Source organism: Adiantum capillus-veneris, chromosome 25, assembly GCF_014529385.1.
Source record: "Adiantum capillus-veneris isolate H3 chromosome 25, ASM1452938v2, whole genome shotgun sequence".
NCBI lineage: Eukaryota > Viridiplantae > Streptophyta > Polypodiopsida > Polypodiales > Pteridaceae > Adiantum > Adiantum capillus-veneris.
Window position 1 is genome coordinate 4,964,464 of NC_140955.1, and position 18,743 is coordinate 4,983,206.

At 39.1% G+C, this 18,743-nt stretch overlaps 1 protein-coding gene across 1 annotated transcript; it reads left to right on the top strand.

Annotated features, from left to right (window-relative positions):
- The first annotated feature begins 17,954 nt into the window (after positions 1-17,954).
- Positions 17,955-18,476, top strand: LOC147424352 (uncharacterized). Its single transcript, XM_086500861.1, has one exon. The coding sequence runs from the start codon at positions 17,955-17,957 to the stop codon at positions 18,474-18,476; it is 522 nt and encodes a 173-aa protein (XP_086356987.1).
- The last annotated feature ends 267 nt before the right edge of the window (positions 18,477-18,743 follow it).

Consider the following 18,743-nt stretch of genomic DNA (forward strand, 5'->3'; position numbering starts at 1 on the left):
GGGAGTGGGTAGCCAAATAGTCGTAGGCGCACCGAGGTCAAGGTCGTCAATGCTTGAAGCCGCTGTCAACGTGCTCTCTCTCTCTCTCTGCCTCCCTCTATCTCTCTCACTTTGTTTCTCTCGAGAAAAATGTCTCTCACAAATCTTCTCGCTTTCTCTCTCTTCACACACAAAGAGGGCTGAAATTTTATGTCTCTCTCGATCGTCTACTTTCAAACTCAGTCTCTCTACTCAAGTTGCCCGGGTGTGAGCGGTTGAGAAATCGCCTAGTCGGGGTGTCAGAGGATTGGGGGGAGGGTAAGTCATGGCCGTCACGGGATTGCACCCTTGCACACACAAAGTTTGTTTAAGGATCAATCTTTTTTATAAAAAAAAATTACTTTCTCTGTAACACACTCTGACTGTCTGACTGCATCTGGGTGTTTGAATGTAATTCCCCACCTGCTCGGCCCTGCAAGGGTGTGCAATGCTGGAATCTCTCCCTGCTCGCAAGCTCATGATCTACTGTGTATTTGAAGCCTCTGATGCCCGGCCAAGATCACTACCAAACAGCCGTCGATGCTCTCTACTTCGGCTCTAATGCTCAATTCTTGCTCTGTATGACCCACCTCCTGCTTGCTCGATTCTCTCTCTATCTCCTTGTTGCTCACCGACTGCTTGGGTTGAAGCCCTATTGACCAAGCCTTCAATTTGCTTCGGATTAGCCTTGGTTTCTCTCTCCTTGCTACCCGAGTTCTCCCTTATTTTTTTTGTTGCAGATGCCCACAAGCCTAGTTGCCCCTACACAGACACAATGTGTGTCTTCTCAACTGCTCCTGGTTCTGCTTTGGCCGATTGATGGATTTGATTGCATCCAAGAAGATGCTTCTTTGTGAGGCTCTTCTCCTATTCAAGCTCCCAATCTCAGAATTGATTTCCTCTGCAGCATCTTGAATGCTCCTCCTTTGCTTGGGGTTTGAGCACATGCGGGTAGGGAGCGAGAGATGCCGGGGCTCGAGTCGGGTGCCCTAAGCTCTGATACCAATTGATGAAGCTAGTGCGGAGTGTGAAAGAGAGGGAAGGAGAAGGGGGAATGGAAGAACACAGTACACAAACCCTTTGGTGGAGCTCTTGAGAGGATAGCTCTCACAATCCTTATTATCTTTATGAACCAAATAATAAGTGGGTGGTCACTCGCTCAGTCATAACCGGCCACGGGCTTGAAACCCAACACATGGTACATGCATTGTTGATTTTTTCTAGGACAAGGAGTGTAGGACACTCACCTCTCTCTTTCCAAATGACATCTTTATGGAGGTTTCATCACATAAAATATTCATTTAAGATGTCAAGAAGAACTTTGGTATGTGTATAGACTACCAAAACTTGAATAAGATTTCAATCAAAAATAGATTCTCTATTCCTCACGTAGATAACCTTTTAGACAAACTAAAAGGATCTATCATCTTTAGTAAACTAGACCTCAAAAAAATATCACCAAGTCAAAATGGTACAAGAAGACATTTACAAAATTGCATTTAGAACTCGAGCATGGCACTGTGAATTTCTTGTGATGCCACTAGGGTTAACCAATGTTTGTGCTGCTTTCACATGTATGATGAATCACATTTTCATTGATCATTAAGATTTGTAATTTCTTTCTTTGATGACATATTGGTTTTTAGTAAGTCTATGGATGAACCCAAAGAGCATCTTACACATATTTTTTTATTTGTTGTGGAGAATGAATTGTATTTGAATCTTGAAAAGAGCTCTTTCTTTCAATATGAAATTGGTTTTTTTGGGCATATAATCTCTAAAGATGGAATTCATGTGGATCTTCACAAAAATTGAGGCTATCAACATTCCTAGAAATCTGCATGAAGTGAGATAATTTCTTGGCTTATTTAGTTATTATAAAAAATTTGCAAGAATTTTGCATACAAGGAAAATTCTCTCATGTTGTTGAAGAAAACCACACTTTATTTTTGGAACGACTTGTATGACCAATTTTATCAAGCTTTGAAAGAGTCATTAACCAATACACCTTTCTTAACAAGAGTCAATTCTTCTTGTCTATTTTTTGTTGTTGTGATAGATGCTAGTAAAAAAGGTATAGGTGCTACACTTATGCAAAGATAGCAACCCAAGTGCTTTTGAAAGTCAAAAGTTTAAACCTTTTAAAACTATCTATAGTAGTACTTATGACACGGAACTCATAGTTGTCGTACATGTACTTAAAATTTGAAAACATTACTTAACAGGTCTTAATTATTTCATTAAAATGGATCAACAAAGCCTCAAGTATCTGCTCTCTTAGCCTTTAAGTTCCAATAGATACATGAAGTGGACCTCTTTCATACAGAGATTTTAGCCTATTATTCGATACCAACCTGGGAAAGAAAATGTTGTGGATGATGCTTTGAGAAGAAGATCCTCTCTTAATTATTTGTCTATCCTTGAAAGTATATCATTTGCATGCATGCCTAATACAAAGCACATGATGAAGAATTTAGATTACATGGCTGCACATGACTAGCATGATACATGTTCATTTTTAGAGTACACCGTTTAAGATCATTTTTTGTATTCAAGCAAAAGCTTTGTGTTGCATAACCATTTTGTCTCATGATCATTGAAGAATTTCATAAACCAACATATATTGGTCATTGAGGTTTGGCTGTTACTTATCAAAACATGTGTCGTGATTTCTTTTGGTCTACTAGGCACATTGACATTAAGAAGTATGTTGAACCTTGTTTCATTTTTCAAAAGATTTAAGTTAACTGCCTGTAAGAGTTTAGGTTTTTTGCATCCACTGCCTATTCCTGAAAAACCTTGAGAATAATGGTTTTCCTCTTACTGCACATAAGCATGATATGATGTGGATAGTGATTGATCTTCAAAATAAGCAAGTATATGTCATTCCATGTAACAAAACTCTCACTCCACATCACGTTGCACTCTTGTATTTAAAATCTATTTTTCCACATCATGGTTTACCTAAAATTATGATCCAAAGTTTTGTAGTGCATTTTGGACTATTTTGAAAATATGGGCACTACACTTGAGTTCACATCATTTTCTTGTCTTGAATCTAATGGACAAATTGGTGACATACCACACTATCATTGGGTTGTTATGTGCAATCACAACATAAAAAAATGGAATGATTACGTACACATTTTGCATTTTGCAATTCTCATATAAAGACGCCACACATTCTACCACTAGGAAATCACCTTCTATAGTTCTTTATGGGCATTCACTTCTTACATCAGCTCCTCAATTGTCTAACTTTGTTCCAATTGCTACTTATTTTGATCTTGATTTCCAATCTATTTACTCTGGTAAGTAAAATACATTACGCATACAAACAAGCACTGCCAGAATTATGTTTCAAAGAAGGAGATTATGTTATGTTGAGAATTGAAAAGAGTAGGATTCAAAGTGTTGATACTAATGATTTTCTTAAACTTTCTCCTTGCTTTATAGACATTTTTGCATCTCATATGTCATCAATGATGTTTCAATTAAACTTGGGTTGCCTTCTCAGGAGGACCTACACAATGCATTTCATTTTATTTTATTGAGAACATTTAAAGGACCCCTACCACCTAATCCAATCTATGATGAACTACCATTCCTTGTTGTCCAAGAAGAAAGACTTATCCTTGATACTATCTTAGATCAAGAAACTTCCATTACTCACACTGGAAAAGTTTATAAAAGATATCTCTTAGCATTTGAAGGTCACCCTAGAGAAGATGCCCATTGAATGCCTAAAAATTTCCTTTGAGATTTTCCTAATCATCTCTCCATCTTCCATCATTCATTGGCTACTTGATTTCTTTTATGAGCAATTGTCCTCAATTGCTATTGCTTGCACGCTCAATATCATGATTTTGTCCGTCCTCTTGAGTGGTGGACTTGGAATGCTTGGAAAGGCGGTGTGGTTTAGTATCATCATGTAAATAGGGATAGCTGGACTTCTTTATAATTGCTTGCTTTCATTGTTGTTTCTAGTTTAGCTAATGTATGGATGATTGAATCGGAGATGGAGCTGAAGGAGATTTGTGGAGTACCCTCATCATTTTGTTGCACGTGCCATCATGGCTACCACCCGATAAATTGGTTTGTACATAGCTTAGCTTTCAATAAGTTAGTTTAAAAATGATGCTTATGGGAAGCACCTCTTATAAATATGTGGATGAGAATGACATGTGTGTAAATAGGGGCTTAGAATTGGCACATTACTTTAATAAAATTATCAAATACTAAAGTGCAAAGAGACTTATGTTGTGCACTTTGAGTTTAATATTGGGCCATTCTTGTGCATGTTCTCCCTCTCTCTCTCTCACTGCCCTCTATTCTATGTGTTTATGCAATTGATTTTGTCAACATATTGCTAATTCTTTGTATCCTAATATGTTGTATAGTTGATTGAGTGTGTGTGTGTGTGTGTGAGAGAGTGCCGAAGAATGCCTCAAAAAAAGCATACTAGGGTAGAAACCGCAACACAATGTACATAAAAGTATAATCACTACTAATAATAGCAAAAAATTATGCACAAACAAGTGCCAAGTAATGCAAGCAGTAATGTCCAATCCCAGTACGGATCTCGCTCTTAAAAGAGTTCATAGTACTTAAAAGTGCTTGCTATAGACACACAAAAATATCCATACTCCTACTGAAAAACATAAACTCATGCAAAACCCTGCCAAAGTGGATTTGGAAACTTGTACGTATATCTAGCAGTCCTTGTAAGCCAATAACATGAAGCTAATTATGGCTATAGCAAATCATTTTGTCAATGATAAACACATGGCATACGTACACCAAAAGAACACATATAGCCAATCAAAGAATCTCTCAAAATAAACAGAGAATTCACTACATGCCGGTGACACTGAGCAAAGCAAAGAATGATGCTCCCAACCTAATAAACCTGTACTATTGATGTCGAATTTGGGTTTGATCCTCTAGGACAAACCACTTGTACCTACATGTCAACAAGAATTGATTCTATTTGTGTATCAATGCCAAAAGACTCCTTCGCCATGTCCAAATCCGATGCCGAGTAGTTGTCTTCACCTCTTGCTTTGGTGATGTATAGGCTCATCTTAGCTCCAAAATAGCTATCAAAAAACTACCTTTTGATGTGCTATGCAAATGGAGATTTTGAGGGAGGAAACAGCTTGGAAAGGTAGGTAAAACCCCAAGATGATTGATAGGAATACTCTCAAGATGATGAGCATTGTTGCCATAGAAATTAAAACCAAAACTCGCCTTGAAAGTGTGCGTGCGGAAGCAAAAAAGGACAAAAATGCTCAACTCTCGGACTCACCTTCAATCTGGTCCTTATGCCTCTCAATTGCCTTTGTGTGAGCTCTTCACCTGCTACACTCTCTGCACAATACACATAGTAGAATTTTATTTCAATTATCTTTGTGTGTACTTCACTTAAGGCTGCAGGCCTGAGCTTTGATTGGAGAGGGAGGTCACTCAAGAAAGGAGAGTATTGTCATAACCAAGCCTCATCCAAGATTTGATGGCAATTGAAAAAGTGTGAGGAGAGATGCATTCATGCAGTAAGGAGGACCACACAATGTATGGTGGAGTCTGTAGTGAGATAGCACCACTAACTCCTTGATCATATTTAATATATGAATAAGATTAGTTGTGAGCTAGTATGGATGTGTCTAGCCATATTGGCCATTAACCCAACACACACTTTGTATGCAAGGGGAAAGAAGCATCCCTAAGGAAAGCTAGCAAAGAAATTGATTCTCATGGCCTCGAAGACAGTATTTTGAGGGAGAAACCTACTAATGACTCCTCTTGTGAGAAGCTACCACGTCATAGAAAGCTTCACGCAAGCAAAGACCCAATCAAACCTTCTTCTGCATCCCCTCAAAAGAAGGTGAGGTTGCCTCTAAATTCCACACTAATAAAAACCACCATTGAATTAGTAGGAATCATACTTTGTTTTCCTTTGACATCGTCTTCCCCTCTCTGTGCATGCTCTACCTCAAGTGGTGCACTTATAAGAAACAATCTATACCACCGCATTCAAATTGTATCAAAGAAACCCTTATACTTACATGTTGTGAGGCAATAAAACGATCCCTTTTTCTTGTTAAACTTATGAGCCTTTTCTCATTTATTAGTAAAATGGTTCAAATAAAATAAAGTTTCTAAATTGAAATACCTCCTTTTGAACACACATGGTACACTAACATTGTTTGAGGTGCACCCCTAAGTGCTCTACTTCTACATGTTGTTCTATTGCCTACGTGCTTGTGATTTTGAAGTGTGTGTGTGTGTGTGTGTGTGTGTGTGTGCGTGCATGCACGCACGTGTGTTCGTTCGCATCTATACATGTCTATCTGTGTATGGGTCTAGAATTGCATGTGTGTTCATAAATTCAGTTGTTGAAAGTTTTTTGTCCACTGCAAACAAAGTTCTACCTAATAATGGTGGATTTCCATACTGCATACGGCCTTTTGATGGAAGATGCATACCCCAAGCTTGTCAAATGGGAGCACGTCACATATGCACACTGGTTTACTTCATTTGGGCAAGCCAACGATAGCAATCAATAATGCATGAAATGTAGCTATATACGTCACAACATGTATTCCAAAATCCTACTCTTCCATCACATAGTTTACCAAAGTCACCAACTAATATAGAGATTACATTTGATTTTGCAAAGGGATTTGTCAAGAAATTAGTCTTGCAATAGTGTCAGCACACTCAAAGGCCATCTTTCATTGGGCAGAGTTTGATGCTCATAGCACTTGCAAAATTTTCATGAGAAGGGATACCATGATGGTCACCAAAAAAAATGGAAGACAATTAACAATTGGCATCCCCGGTCATGGAAAATCTTGTTGACCTGGGTGATGAGGAGTTGGAGTGTCATGCACAAAGTATCTCCACAGCTGTGAAACGCAGGCCATGCTCTCACATTAGCACTCCTCTACATTTTGACAACAGGTAATGGGAAAAGTTCATTCTTTTTGCCAAGGTTAGGGACCTACATCTTTATTTGAGGAATAAGGTAGCTAGAGCTAGAAAAGACTTCTTGTATGTCCAACAAGTGTACACAAAAGCAATAATAGAAAAGGCAAGTGAGAAAAAGGTTAACCATGCAATGGACTGATTGAGGATAAAGATAAAGAGTGTAGAGGACGAATTGAGCACCGTGAATATGGTGCCTAGGGGGGGAGATGGACCTTGGATGCCTTCGGATACTCCCACACGGAACAACCATTTATTCATAAATAGTTAGAAGTGGGCGTTCTCTGGCACTATGTCTACTTCACAACATCGATGTATTTTGCATGAAATTGAGGCTTTGCTATGCTGAAAAGTTCCCTTAGATTTAGCTCCACCTTGATGTTGAGAATTCTCTCCTTAAAAATCATATGCAAATCTCTTGTAATCTCTATCTGCGACTTCAACTTATAAGCAGGCCCTCGAGGTTTCCATGACTTCTTGTTCTTCTGAGCATCACACATCTCAACCTTTGGAGTATTCTTTGGTTCTTCTTCTTTCTTGTCGCTAGCCCTTGTTACCCTCTTGGATGTGCTAGGAGTATCACCTTCCCTTTCCTCTTCTCCTCCACAACTGCTTCTTGTGTTTGTGCTTTTGCAATGTAGGCACATACAGAGAGAGAAACAACTCGATATTCCCACCACATTGTTTTCCTAGTGCAGTTCCCTACCTTAGTGTAGGGTTTCATGTGCAACCTTCCCCTTGTCTTTGGTCTTCATGGAAGAGAGCCAAAGAGCTTTTTCACACTTAGATTCATCATCTGAGCCGCTATCATTAACCATTAGGCCATATGTTGATGCTCATTCGATAGAGGAACTGGCTAACAACTCCTCCATAATCTTTTTCATACCACCTTGGTGAAAATTGGTTTGAAGAGGTAACCTGTTTGGATTGAATGTATCTTCATGTCCTTCCAAAACATTAAGTTCTTCTTATAGGCATCACGAAAGTCTTTATAGTCTTTTTGGTCATGATCATCATCATCATCACACCATATATAGTTTCTTTTAGGGCCAAAACCTGCTATCTTCTATTGAGGCTGCACTTGGTTTGGTGCACTATTTTTAGGTGCCACCATCTTTTCTTCAAGTTTTTTAGGTTCAAATTTAGCTCATGTATCCCTTGATGATCTCATCAAGGATTAAGTCTCATCCAATTTTGGAGCATTCCCACTCAAAGTATAAGTAGTCGTCTCTTCTTCTTTTGCTATTGTAGTATTCACATAGTTTGTAGGCATCATTGTCGCTTACATGTTGGACAACATATAGTCCAATTCATCGCTTTACAATTTTTGTAGAGGTGTATACTGATTTTCAAGAGTGTTATCATAGCTTAATACCAAATCTCCCTTGACCTTAGTCTATCCTTCTTGTACGGGTTGTAGATCTGCAATGAGCCATTGTGCATGTGTCTAGACTTCACAAAGTGTGTGGCATGAAGGTGGTCCTGTCTTGAATGCAGACACCTAAATTTTGTATTTCTACGTGTTTTAGGTTTAACTCAAAACGAGAATATATTTATCCATTAGCCAATTATTGGGGAAGCACTAATATTCAATGCATTGTCAAGGGAAAGAACATATATGAGCCTCAACATGTACACCTACTCTAGAGATGATTAGGTTAGATAGGCATGCCTTTGGGGAGCATAGATACATTTGTGGCAACCTTTTATGGCAATCATCCTATACTCATTTTGTATTTCCCAATGATGAAACATTAGTTTTGTTTTACATGTATATGTCTTTTTAGTGTGGCCAGTTTTGATGAAAAAAAATCATCTTTCCATGTTGTGGGTGACTGAACATTTTAATGTTTCATTTTTTCAAGGTTAATGTAATGCTAATGAAAACCTTCCTTTTAAAATATCCATTGACCGCGTACACGCATGATATAATCTTCCTAGTTAAGGTAAGGTAACACATCTCTCTTTCTCTCTCTCTCTAATATTGTTTATTCATCTATGTGAGTGGCAATAAATGTAAGTTAAAGTTCAATATGCTATCTATCACATAGGATGCTTGCCATAAATTTGGTCCTCTTCTTGACATAGTGTTCACCTCTTGCAATTATGGCCTCTTCTTTTGAGAAATACATCTATAACATCAAGAAGTTTGATGGCACAATTTTTTTCATATGGAAAAAGAAGATTCGGGACATTTTGATCCAGAAAGATCAGTTGGAGCCACTGTTTGAGCACCAATTGGGAAATGGCTACATGGATGTAAAGTGCGCGTGCGAGAGCGTGTGTGTGTGTGTGTGTGTGCGTGCAACAATGGAGAAGAGATGAGACACAGGTTTGGGTGGACTCCAAACACAATAGTGTTAGGGTTATGAGTCCTTATTCTTTTATGTAGAATGAATGGTCAGTGTTAGTTCCCGGTAGTCTCTGGACTCCCAACACTTAGGCGCGACACATTGGGCTTTACCACCCCAACAACCTCCCACTTAAAGGACAATGTGCCTTTAAGCTGGGGTGACAATGTATATATACATACAATATAGGTAGACAATGACCATGATCATCTACCCAATGCCCATGAGTGCCTGACAATGTGCAAACCGATCTGAAGGTAAGCCCTTTGTTCAAAGATCAACAGGGTTTTCAGTGGTGTGAATCTTGGCAAGCTGCAATCACTTGTCCTCAAGCACCTCACGAATGAAGTGATACTTCACATCCACATGCTTTGTCTTTGCATGAAACACTGGATTCTTTGCCAATTGTATAGCACTTTGGCTATCATAATGTAACACAGGCATCTCAACATTGATTCCCAAGTCTCCCACCAGCCGATCAAGCCATATAGCTTCCTTGAAAGCTTTTGAAGCTGCAACATATTCAGCCTCTATAGTAGACAAGGTAACACAATCTTGCAAACGGGATCGCCATGAAACTGCACCTTCAATGAATTCAAAAACATAGCCCAAAGTGGACCTTCTCTTGTCCAAGTCTCCTGCATAATCTGCATCCGTGTAACCAATTACACATGCTTCCTTTCTTCCAAAGCAAATGCACATGTCTTTTGTACCATTCAAATATCGCATAACCCTTTCACTGCCTCCCAATGTTTCTTGCGTGGATTTGATATATATATGCTAATAACTCCCATTATAAAAGCAATATTAGGACATGTAGCAATCATAGCATACATCAAACTCCCAACTCGGATGAATAAGGCACTTGTGCCATTTTAGCCTTTTCCTCTTTAGACTTAGGGCAATCATTTTTAGAAAGTTTCACATATGGAGGCAATGGAGTACTCAATGCCTTCCCCGTCTCCATATTGAAACATTTGAGCACTTTAGCAATGTACTCAGATTGAAACAAATAGACCAATTTCTTGCATCTATCTCACTTAATGCGCATGCCAAGGATATGGCTTGATTCACCCATGTCTTTCATTTCAAAGTTTGCATGTAACTCTGACTTCAAGGTTGAAATCTCATCCCTGCATTTCTCGGCAATTAACATATCATCCACATAAAGGACCAAAATCAGCAAACTACTATCTTTAGCTCGCTTAGTGTAGAGGCAATGGTCCATATCGCTATGTTTGTAGCCTTGAGAGAGCATGAATGAGTAGAATTTACGATACCACTCCCTTGATGATTGTTTTAGACCATAAAGAGTCTTTTCTAACTGACACACCAAGTTTTCATTGCCCTTCTCAACAAAACCTTCTGGTTGCTGCATATAAACTTCTTCTTGAAGATCACCATGCAAGAACGCCATCTCGACATCCATCTGGTCAAGTTCATGTCGTCTTTAGGAAACAATGCAAGTACACACCACAGAGTAGTCATCTTGACAACCGGAGAAAAGATCTCATCAAAGTCAATACTCTGCTGCTGCTTAAATCCTTTATCAACAAGTCGTGCCTTGTACTTGGGTTTTTTATCATGAGGTGTAATTTTCTGCTTATACATCCATTTGCATGGTAATGCCTTTTTACCTTTAGGCAACTGAACCAACTTCCAAGTTTGATTCTTATGCAACGAGCCCATTTCTGATTGCATAGCCTTCTCCCACTTTTCCTTGTCTTCCATCAACATGGCTTCCTTATAGCAGGAAGGCTCTCCGCAATCTGTCAACATAATGTAGTCCAATGAGGGAGTAAATATATCAGGAGGCCTTGAAACTCTGGTAGACCTTCTAATAACTGCTTGAGCGTGTTGTCCCTTAGCAACATCTTGTACTACAGGAGGATTCTGTACTTGCTGTCTGACATTAGGCACTTCAGCCCTGGACAATTCCATCTTCTTGGAAGATAACTCTCCTAACCTCCACTGTATGCACAGGCTTCTTATGCATCTTTTCTTCATTGAAGTATACATCATTAATGCAAACTATCTTTTTAGCTTCAGGATCCCATAACCAAAATCCCATCTCGCCAAGGTTGCCATAGACAAGAAATATGCATTTCTTTGACTTAGGAGACAACTTGCTTCGAAACTCCTTTGGAACATGACAATACGCTTCACAGCCAAAGACTCTAAGATGCTTGTAAGAAGGTGGCTTCCCATACCAAAGCTCTTCAGGTACCTTCTCATCTAAAGCCTTGTTAGGAGATCTATTAATAAGATGGAAAGCAGTTGCTAACGCTTCCGCTCAAAATCCATTAGGCAACTCTGCATTAGACAACATGCTATGTAACTTCTCTTGTATGGTACAGTTTATCCTCTCAGCAACACAATTTTGTGGAGGGTTATATGGAGCAGTCAACTCTCTTTTGTTGCCTTTGGAATCACAAAAAATTTAAAAAGTTTTAGTGGCATACTCACCATGACCTTAAGCACTTGACTTTCTTGCCAGAATGATTCTCCACTAATGCCACAAAATTCTAAAATTTTGAAAGAACTTCATCCTTCTTCCTGAGAGGATATCCCACACTTTCCTTGAGAAGTCATCAATGAATGTAACAAAGTACAATGAACCTCCCATGGATACGTTAGGCATAGGTCCACAAACATCACTATGCACTAACTCTAATGGCTCACTTTTTAGAGTGCTTCCCCTTTTGTGTGGTGACTGTGTTTGTTTACCATAAAAACAATGTTCACAAACTGAAAAGTCTCAGAAATTGAAGCCAGGAACATAACGAAAAAAAGACAAGATTTTCATTCCCTTTTGAGGCATATGTCCTAACCGCCGACGATGCCACAAAGAAACACTTGGCTGCTCGGTTACACAAATTACATGGTTTTTAACATTGGATATGTAGCATGTCCAAAGTCCTAGACTTTGAACCATGTGCCACCATTAAAGAAACTTTGGTGATCTTCCACGAACTATCACCAAATGTGCAGTAATATCCTGCGTCATCCAATTGTCATGTACTAATCAAGCTTTTGGTAAGCTTCGGCACATGTCTCACATTCATGAGCATGAATGAAGAACCATTCGGAAATTTCAGTTGTACATCGCCGACACCAACTATGTCGCAAGCAAAATCATTGCCAAGACGAACACGACCTTTACAGGCTGCATTGAACTTCTCAATGTTGAACAAAGAGTTCTCCAATGATGAAGCCATCACTCAACAAGGAACAAAAGTAATAGATCCACTGCACTAAAGAAGATGATAGAAAACCTGAAATTTTTCGACAGAGTCACCCCTGCAAAACTAACTTCTGAACCCAAAACAAATGTGTACAATGACTGAAACGCTAATCAAAGTGGTTGAACCGGCAAGATAGAATCTCAAAGAACTGTCACTGTCAATGTCTCCAACTCTAGAAGAGTGTCTCTGACCAACTAAACACTGTCAAACTTATACGCATAAAGATGAAAGCAATGCCAACAATGGCGGGTCAGCAGATGCACACCAATACTGCACTAACCACATAAACATACATCCTATGTCGACGCCAAAACTATGGGGATGTCGGGGGCTCGCTCCAAAACCTGTATCACTGAGAGGATCTCCACATTTGAGAATCCCCCAGCTCAATAAAACCTTACCACAACGCTCAACAATAGGCTTTGCATATTTCCATCACAATACATAACCGCATAAGATCGTATATCAACCACATAAACCCTTTTCTGTAACTGCTGTGGCGGTTTGTCTGATTTAACAGACCCTCAAGACTTTACATCAAATATGCATGTGATAGAGATTGCAGAAAGAGTATGTAATGAAAACTTGTACATAGAAGAACCCACGAAGGTAGATGACCCTGCTGTTTGAACTAAATATCTCTCAAACTGTACAAAATTTGCAGAAACTTCCTTTTGCAAAGTTGTAGACCATGCAAAAAAGGTTGGGGACAATGGGAATGGACATGAAATAAGCTATTTTTATTGGTCAAAATAGATCTGTAAAAATCTGCAGCTTCTACTTCACGACCTACAGGCAGTCTGAGTGACGTATCTCAAAATTGGTGAAGATTTGAGAAAACTTTCTTCTGCAAAGTTGAAGAGGACAAAAAACCGGATATGCGTGAAAGGAATCGGCTTAAATGAAGACGTTTTGGTAGGCCAAAACAAATCTGCAAAAACATGTTGCATTTTTTACTTCTTCTCCGTCTGCCTCCCTCTGAGCTCCAATGGTGCTCCCAATCCCTGAGCCCTCATACTAGTTGAAGTGCACGCGCGTGTGCACGCGCGCGCGTGTGTGTGTGTGCAGCAATGGAGAAGAGATGAAACACAAGTTTGGGTGGACTCCAAACACAATAGTGTTAGGGTTATGAGTCCTTATTCTTTTATGTAGAATGAATGGTCAATGTTAGTTCCCAATAGTCTCCGACCGCCCAACACTTAGACGCGGCACATTGGGCTTTACCACCCCAACAAAATGTACATGGAAAAGTGCTTGATGCCAAAGCTGGATCCACTATTTGTCTACACCTTGCAGAGTTAGTGTATTTCTCCGTTGTTAAGGAAGTTACTTCTAAAGCCCCCTATGGAATAAATTGTGTTGTATGTGTGAGAGAAAAAGTGGAAGTACTAAAGTATACTTGAGAAAGAACATATATGAGTTCCATATGAAAAAATATGGCACCATTTTTGGACACTTTAATGAGTTCAACATAATCTTCAATAAGTTGACACCATAGGGACTCTATGTTGATGAAGAGTTGCTGCCTATCTTCTAATTATGCTCTCTACCTTCCTCAAGGGACACTTTTTGCAAAGCCATAAGTAATTATTTACCTAAGGGTAAGTTGGTCTACAATGATGTAGTCAGTAGTCTAGTCACTAAAGAGATTTGTAGGAAATCGCACAAGATGCCACTTTTGCACATAATTGGGTCATTGATTCTAGTGTGAGCTTCTAACTTATACCACATAAAGATTTATTCTCTACTTATGGAAAAACCCAAGGAATGGTGAAGCTTGGAGACTCTTGTGCGCTTGATATAGTTTGTGTCGGAGATGTCAAATTGGTATGGGATAATGATTTAGATTTTATATGTAATGTCAAACATGTACCTGAGCTAGCAAAGAGCTTGATATCGACTGACAGCTAGCTGATTTGGGGTACACTATAGTCTTTAGGTAATTCTTGGATGATAAAGAAAGGTAATCTTGTGGTTCTCAAAAGTTACAAGCATGGTACTCTTTACTCCATCCACGCGTCTTATGTAAAAGATGATTTTATCTTTGTAGCTGAGTGAAACCATACTATGATCATTTAAGCATCTTTGGGTTTGCAAGAAAAAGTAATGTCATGAGATACAAACCCTAAGTACAAAGCTAGGCTCGTGGTTAAAGGTTCAAGTCATCGAAAGATATAGATTTTAATGAAATATTTTCCCTATGACTACTTTACATATGGTGCTTGGACTAGTGGCTCTATAGGACTTGGAATTAGTCCAAATGGATGTGAAGACTGATTTACCTCATGGAGATCTCAAAGAAAATATGTACATGAAGTAACTTAAAGGGTTTGTTAAGCTAAGAAAAGAAGAGCTTGTATGTAGATTCAAGAAATCTTTGTATGATTTAACGTAAGGTTCCAAGTAATGGTATCAAAAATTTGATGCTTTCATGCAGCCTCTTGGATATAAATGGAGACATGAAGATCACTACTTATACACAAAGAAGCTCCGTGATGGATAGTTTATTCTTCTAGTGTTATATGTCAATGACATGCTAATCACCAAGGAAAACACTTATGAGGTTTCAAATCTGAAGCAAATGTTGAGTTGGACTTTTTCCATGAAGGATTTGGGAGAAGTTGGGGAAGGCATCTAAGTACCCTTATGCCACCGTATTTGAAACTTAGCAAGAACGATTCTCCTAAGTTTGATGTTGAGAAGGCCAAGACGGCTAAGATTCCACATTCCTCAATAGTGGACAGTCTCATGTATGCTATGATGGCTAAACGAGGCCAAACATTGCATTCACAATGGGAGAGGTGAACCATTACATGGCCAACCCTGATAAAAAACATTGGGATCTAATGAAACATATCCTCAAGTACTTGAAAGGTAAGATGACAATGCTTATGCTTTGAGAACAGTGATGCATTCATTGTTGAATAGTAGATAAAAATTATGCAAGAAATGTAGATAACAGAAGTCTACATCTAGCTATATTTTCTTATTTGCAAGCACTGATATATCTTGAAGATCATGTCCTCAAAATTTTATGTTCTCTTCCACTACAAAGACTGAGTACATTGCAACATTAGAGGCCCATAAGGAAGCATTGTGCTTGGCACATTTAGTGATCTCTGGACAAGGGTTAGTAGATTCCAGTGTTGTATTGTGATAGTTAGAGTGCCATTGCTTTAGCAAAGAATCCCATGTTTCATTCCAAAATGAAACACATAAATGTAATGTACCCAACATTTATCCATATAAATCATTTCAGATATTTTGCAAAGTAATTGAGATTCTCAATTTTGTGAGTCATCATGAGTTTATAAGAGCAATCGGATTGAAAATCGGGTTCAGAATCCATTTATTTATGATCTTTCTTTAGGTGGAACCATAGGTTTATGTGGGAACCTAATCTATGTGTGAAGAAAAAGCTTAGAGATAGTATGTTTAGGAGAGAAAGAGAGGTGAGTCAAAATTAAGATACTTCTTTCTTATCTCTTTCAAAATAGAATGGGAACTTGTAAGTATAGAGCTTTTTAAAATCGCGCATAGGATTCGCGAACGCCAAATTTTTTTTTTTTTTTTTTTAATAATAATAATAATTTTTTTTTAATTATTTTTTTTAGAGGCCGCGACGACGTGCGAGCTTTTCCTTCTCCTATTCTTGAAACCTCTCAGTATTTTTAGCACCCCCCTAGTGCCTATATAAAGGACCCTTCTCCTTTCACTTTGAACACACACATCTACAGAAGCGGAAGCTCTCTCGCAACGAAGCGCCGGAGGAAGCCTCTCTCCCTTAACCTCTCACCTTCAAGCCATCTCCATCTCCAATCGTTGACGTGCCGTCACCCGATTTGTGAACACACACTCTCTCTCTCTCTCTCTCTCTCTCTCTCTCTCCAACAACGAGCTTTTCTTTTCTCCATTCCGAAGCTATGGCTCCGAAGCGTGTAATGTGAAGTTCTAAGGACGCCCATGCCGTTGCACCACCAAGGAAGGTGGGAAGAAAGGTGTCAACTTCGAATGTACCTCATGCGGAAGCATCAATTGAAGAAGAAGTCGAAGCCGTCCAACCACCAACATAGGAGTTAGCCGCACACGCTCCAAATCCGGTAAAACAAATTTATAATTATGCATGGTATTCATGTTGACCGGTAAGATGAACTTAGATCTAACCTTACCTTAAACCGACCGGAAACGTGATTGTTCAATCACATGAAACAAGCATATGTTTCATAAAGTAGTAAAAGTATTGTTTTTATAAACTGTTATTGTTTAGAAATATTGTTGATTATGGTTTGAGAATATGATTTTGATTGATCTTGTTGAAAGAAACATTTGGAATATGAAATACTGAAAGAAAATCTTGTTTCCAGATGGAACTCGCGGTTAGCGAAAATTAAAGTTGAGGTCATCAACTTTCTTTCTTTTACCTTGCGGTTAGCAAGATGCCTTGAGGGTAGCAAGATGCCTTGCGGTTAGCAAAAGGGAAGTATGCGCATCTCGCGGTTAGCGATTAGGAAAAACCTTTGCAAAGGCTCTGTCGGTTAGACAGAGAAAGTCCGTGGTTAGCGACAAAACTTGTATAGAAACTAAAGACTCTTTTTTTTTGCGGATTATAGAATTCTTTAACTCTGGTTATGGAAGAATTGTTTGATGATGTTTGAAAGGATTGTACTAAAGAACTTGTGTTAAGAATTAATTAAGGAACATTGTTGTATATGTCGTGGTAGTAATTAGATAACATTAAAAGAACGGGTGAGTGCGGTGTGGAAAGTGGGGACCGGCTCAGGTTGCCGGTCAAGGATGGGTGGACTCGATTAGTCAAGTACTTTTCACTTTGTCTTAGTTAGTTATAGATTTATCTCTTGTCATATTTTGGAATTAAGGATGGCGGCTGTGCCTCTTAAACGCAGGGAAAAAGGCGTTGTTTTTGAATCCTTAATATGTGAAAGGGATTTTCTTCTCTTATAATGTAGGATCCAGAGTCCATAGAACCTTTAACCTCATCGACCTGGCTTGTGGCGTAGAGTCTTGTAACTACGAACACATCAGGTGGAAGTCTTCTTCTCTTTCGTTGCTCGTATCCTTGCTTCGCATTATCGGAGTAGGGTGTCGTCAACAAATTTAGAGGATAAAGAAGGCTATCTTCCAAGTCGCCCCGATCTTTTAGGACGGGGACCTTACAGTTGGTATCAGAGCCAAGGATAAACAGAGGTTAACCCAACGTTAAGGGGGGAATGTAGGGGAGGAATGTGTTTTTTTTCCACTAATGCTACTTTTGTTTCTAAATTACGCTATTAAAATGATCTTATATTCTTACGTATTTATATATGACACGTTTCAGGATCAGCATGAGGCATACATGCGATTTCAGGTGTTCAACATCATTAACATGTCTGCGTGCCGATCAAATGACTACGACTTTCGGGCATCAGTCAAGAGGATCCTTGAGATATCAACCACTCCGCCACGTTTTCGAACCCAACGAGGATGGTCTCGAGCTTGGTGGTTTCGTGGGAGTACTTTTACCATCAGGGCTGGAAGCTTAGGGAATTTAAATAATGATCTTCATCACATCAAATGGTGCGAGGAGCTAAGGCTGGTCCATTACTATACCTTTTGGCCAACCGATGTCAAAGCAATGGTGGCAGATGGAAGCGTCAACCTCAATCGGTGGGTCTATGACAAGGTCATTGCAGTCGTTCCAAAAGACCGAGTGGTTGTTATAGGAAGAACTAGCCACTTCTCGGGCAAGGGATGGACAACAGGATTACCACAACTCCCCGCCACTTATCGACTATTAGCCCCTATAGAAAATCCTCCGCGCTTCTTCCTAAAGAGTGCCCAAGAATATCACAGCTTCAAATATATACCTGAGGATTAGGGTTACTACAACATTTTGTAATAAGGCCATTGGTATTCTTACATCAATAGAAGACGTTGATTTTTTTTGGAAGAGAAACTGACTCTTGATAAATAATTTACTCTCAAGCTTAATTGAGAATTGGTGTTCCCTACATGCTTCACTATATGTTAACCCTCACAGCACACGGACACCCTATGATCTATAAACGTTGTATTATTTAGAGTCAGGTACCGGGCTTGTCGGACCAATAGGAACAGGGTAAGGGTGATCGCCGATGACAGGCGC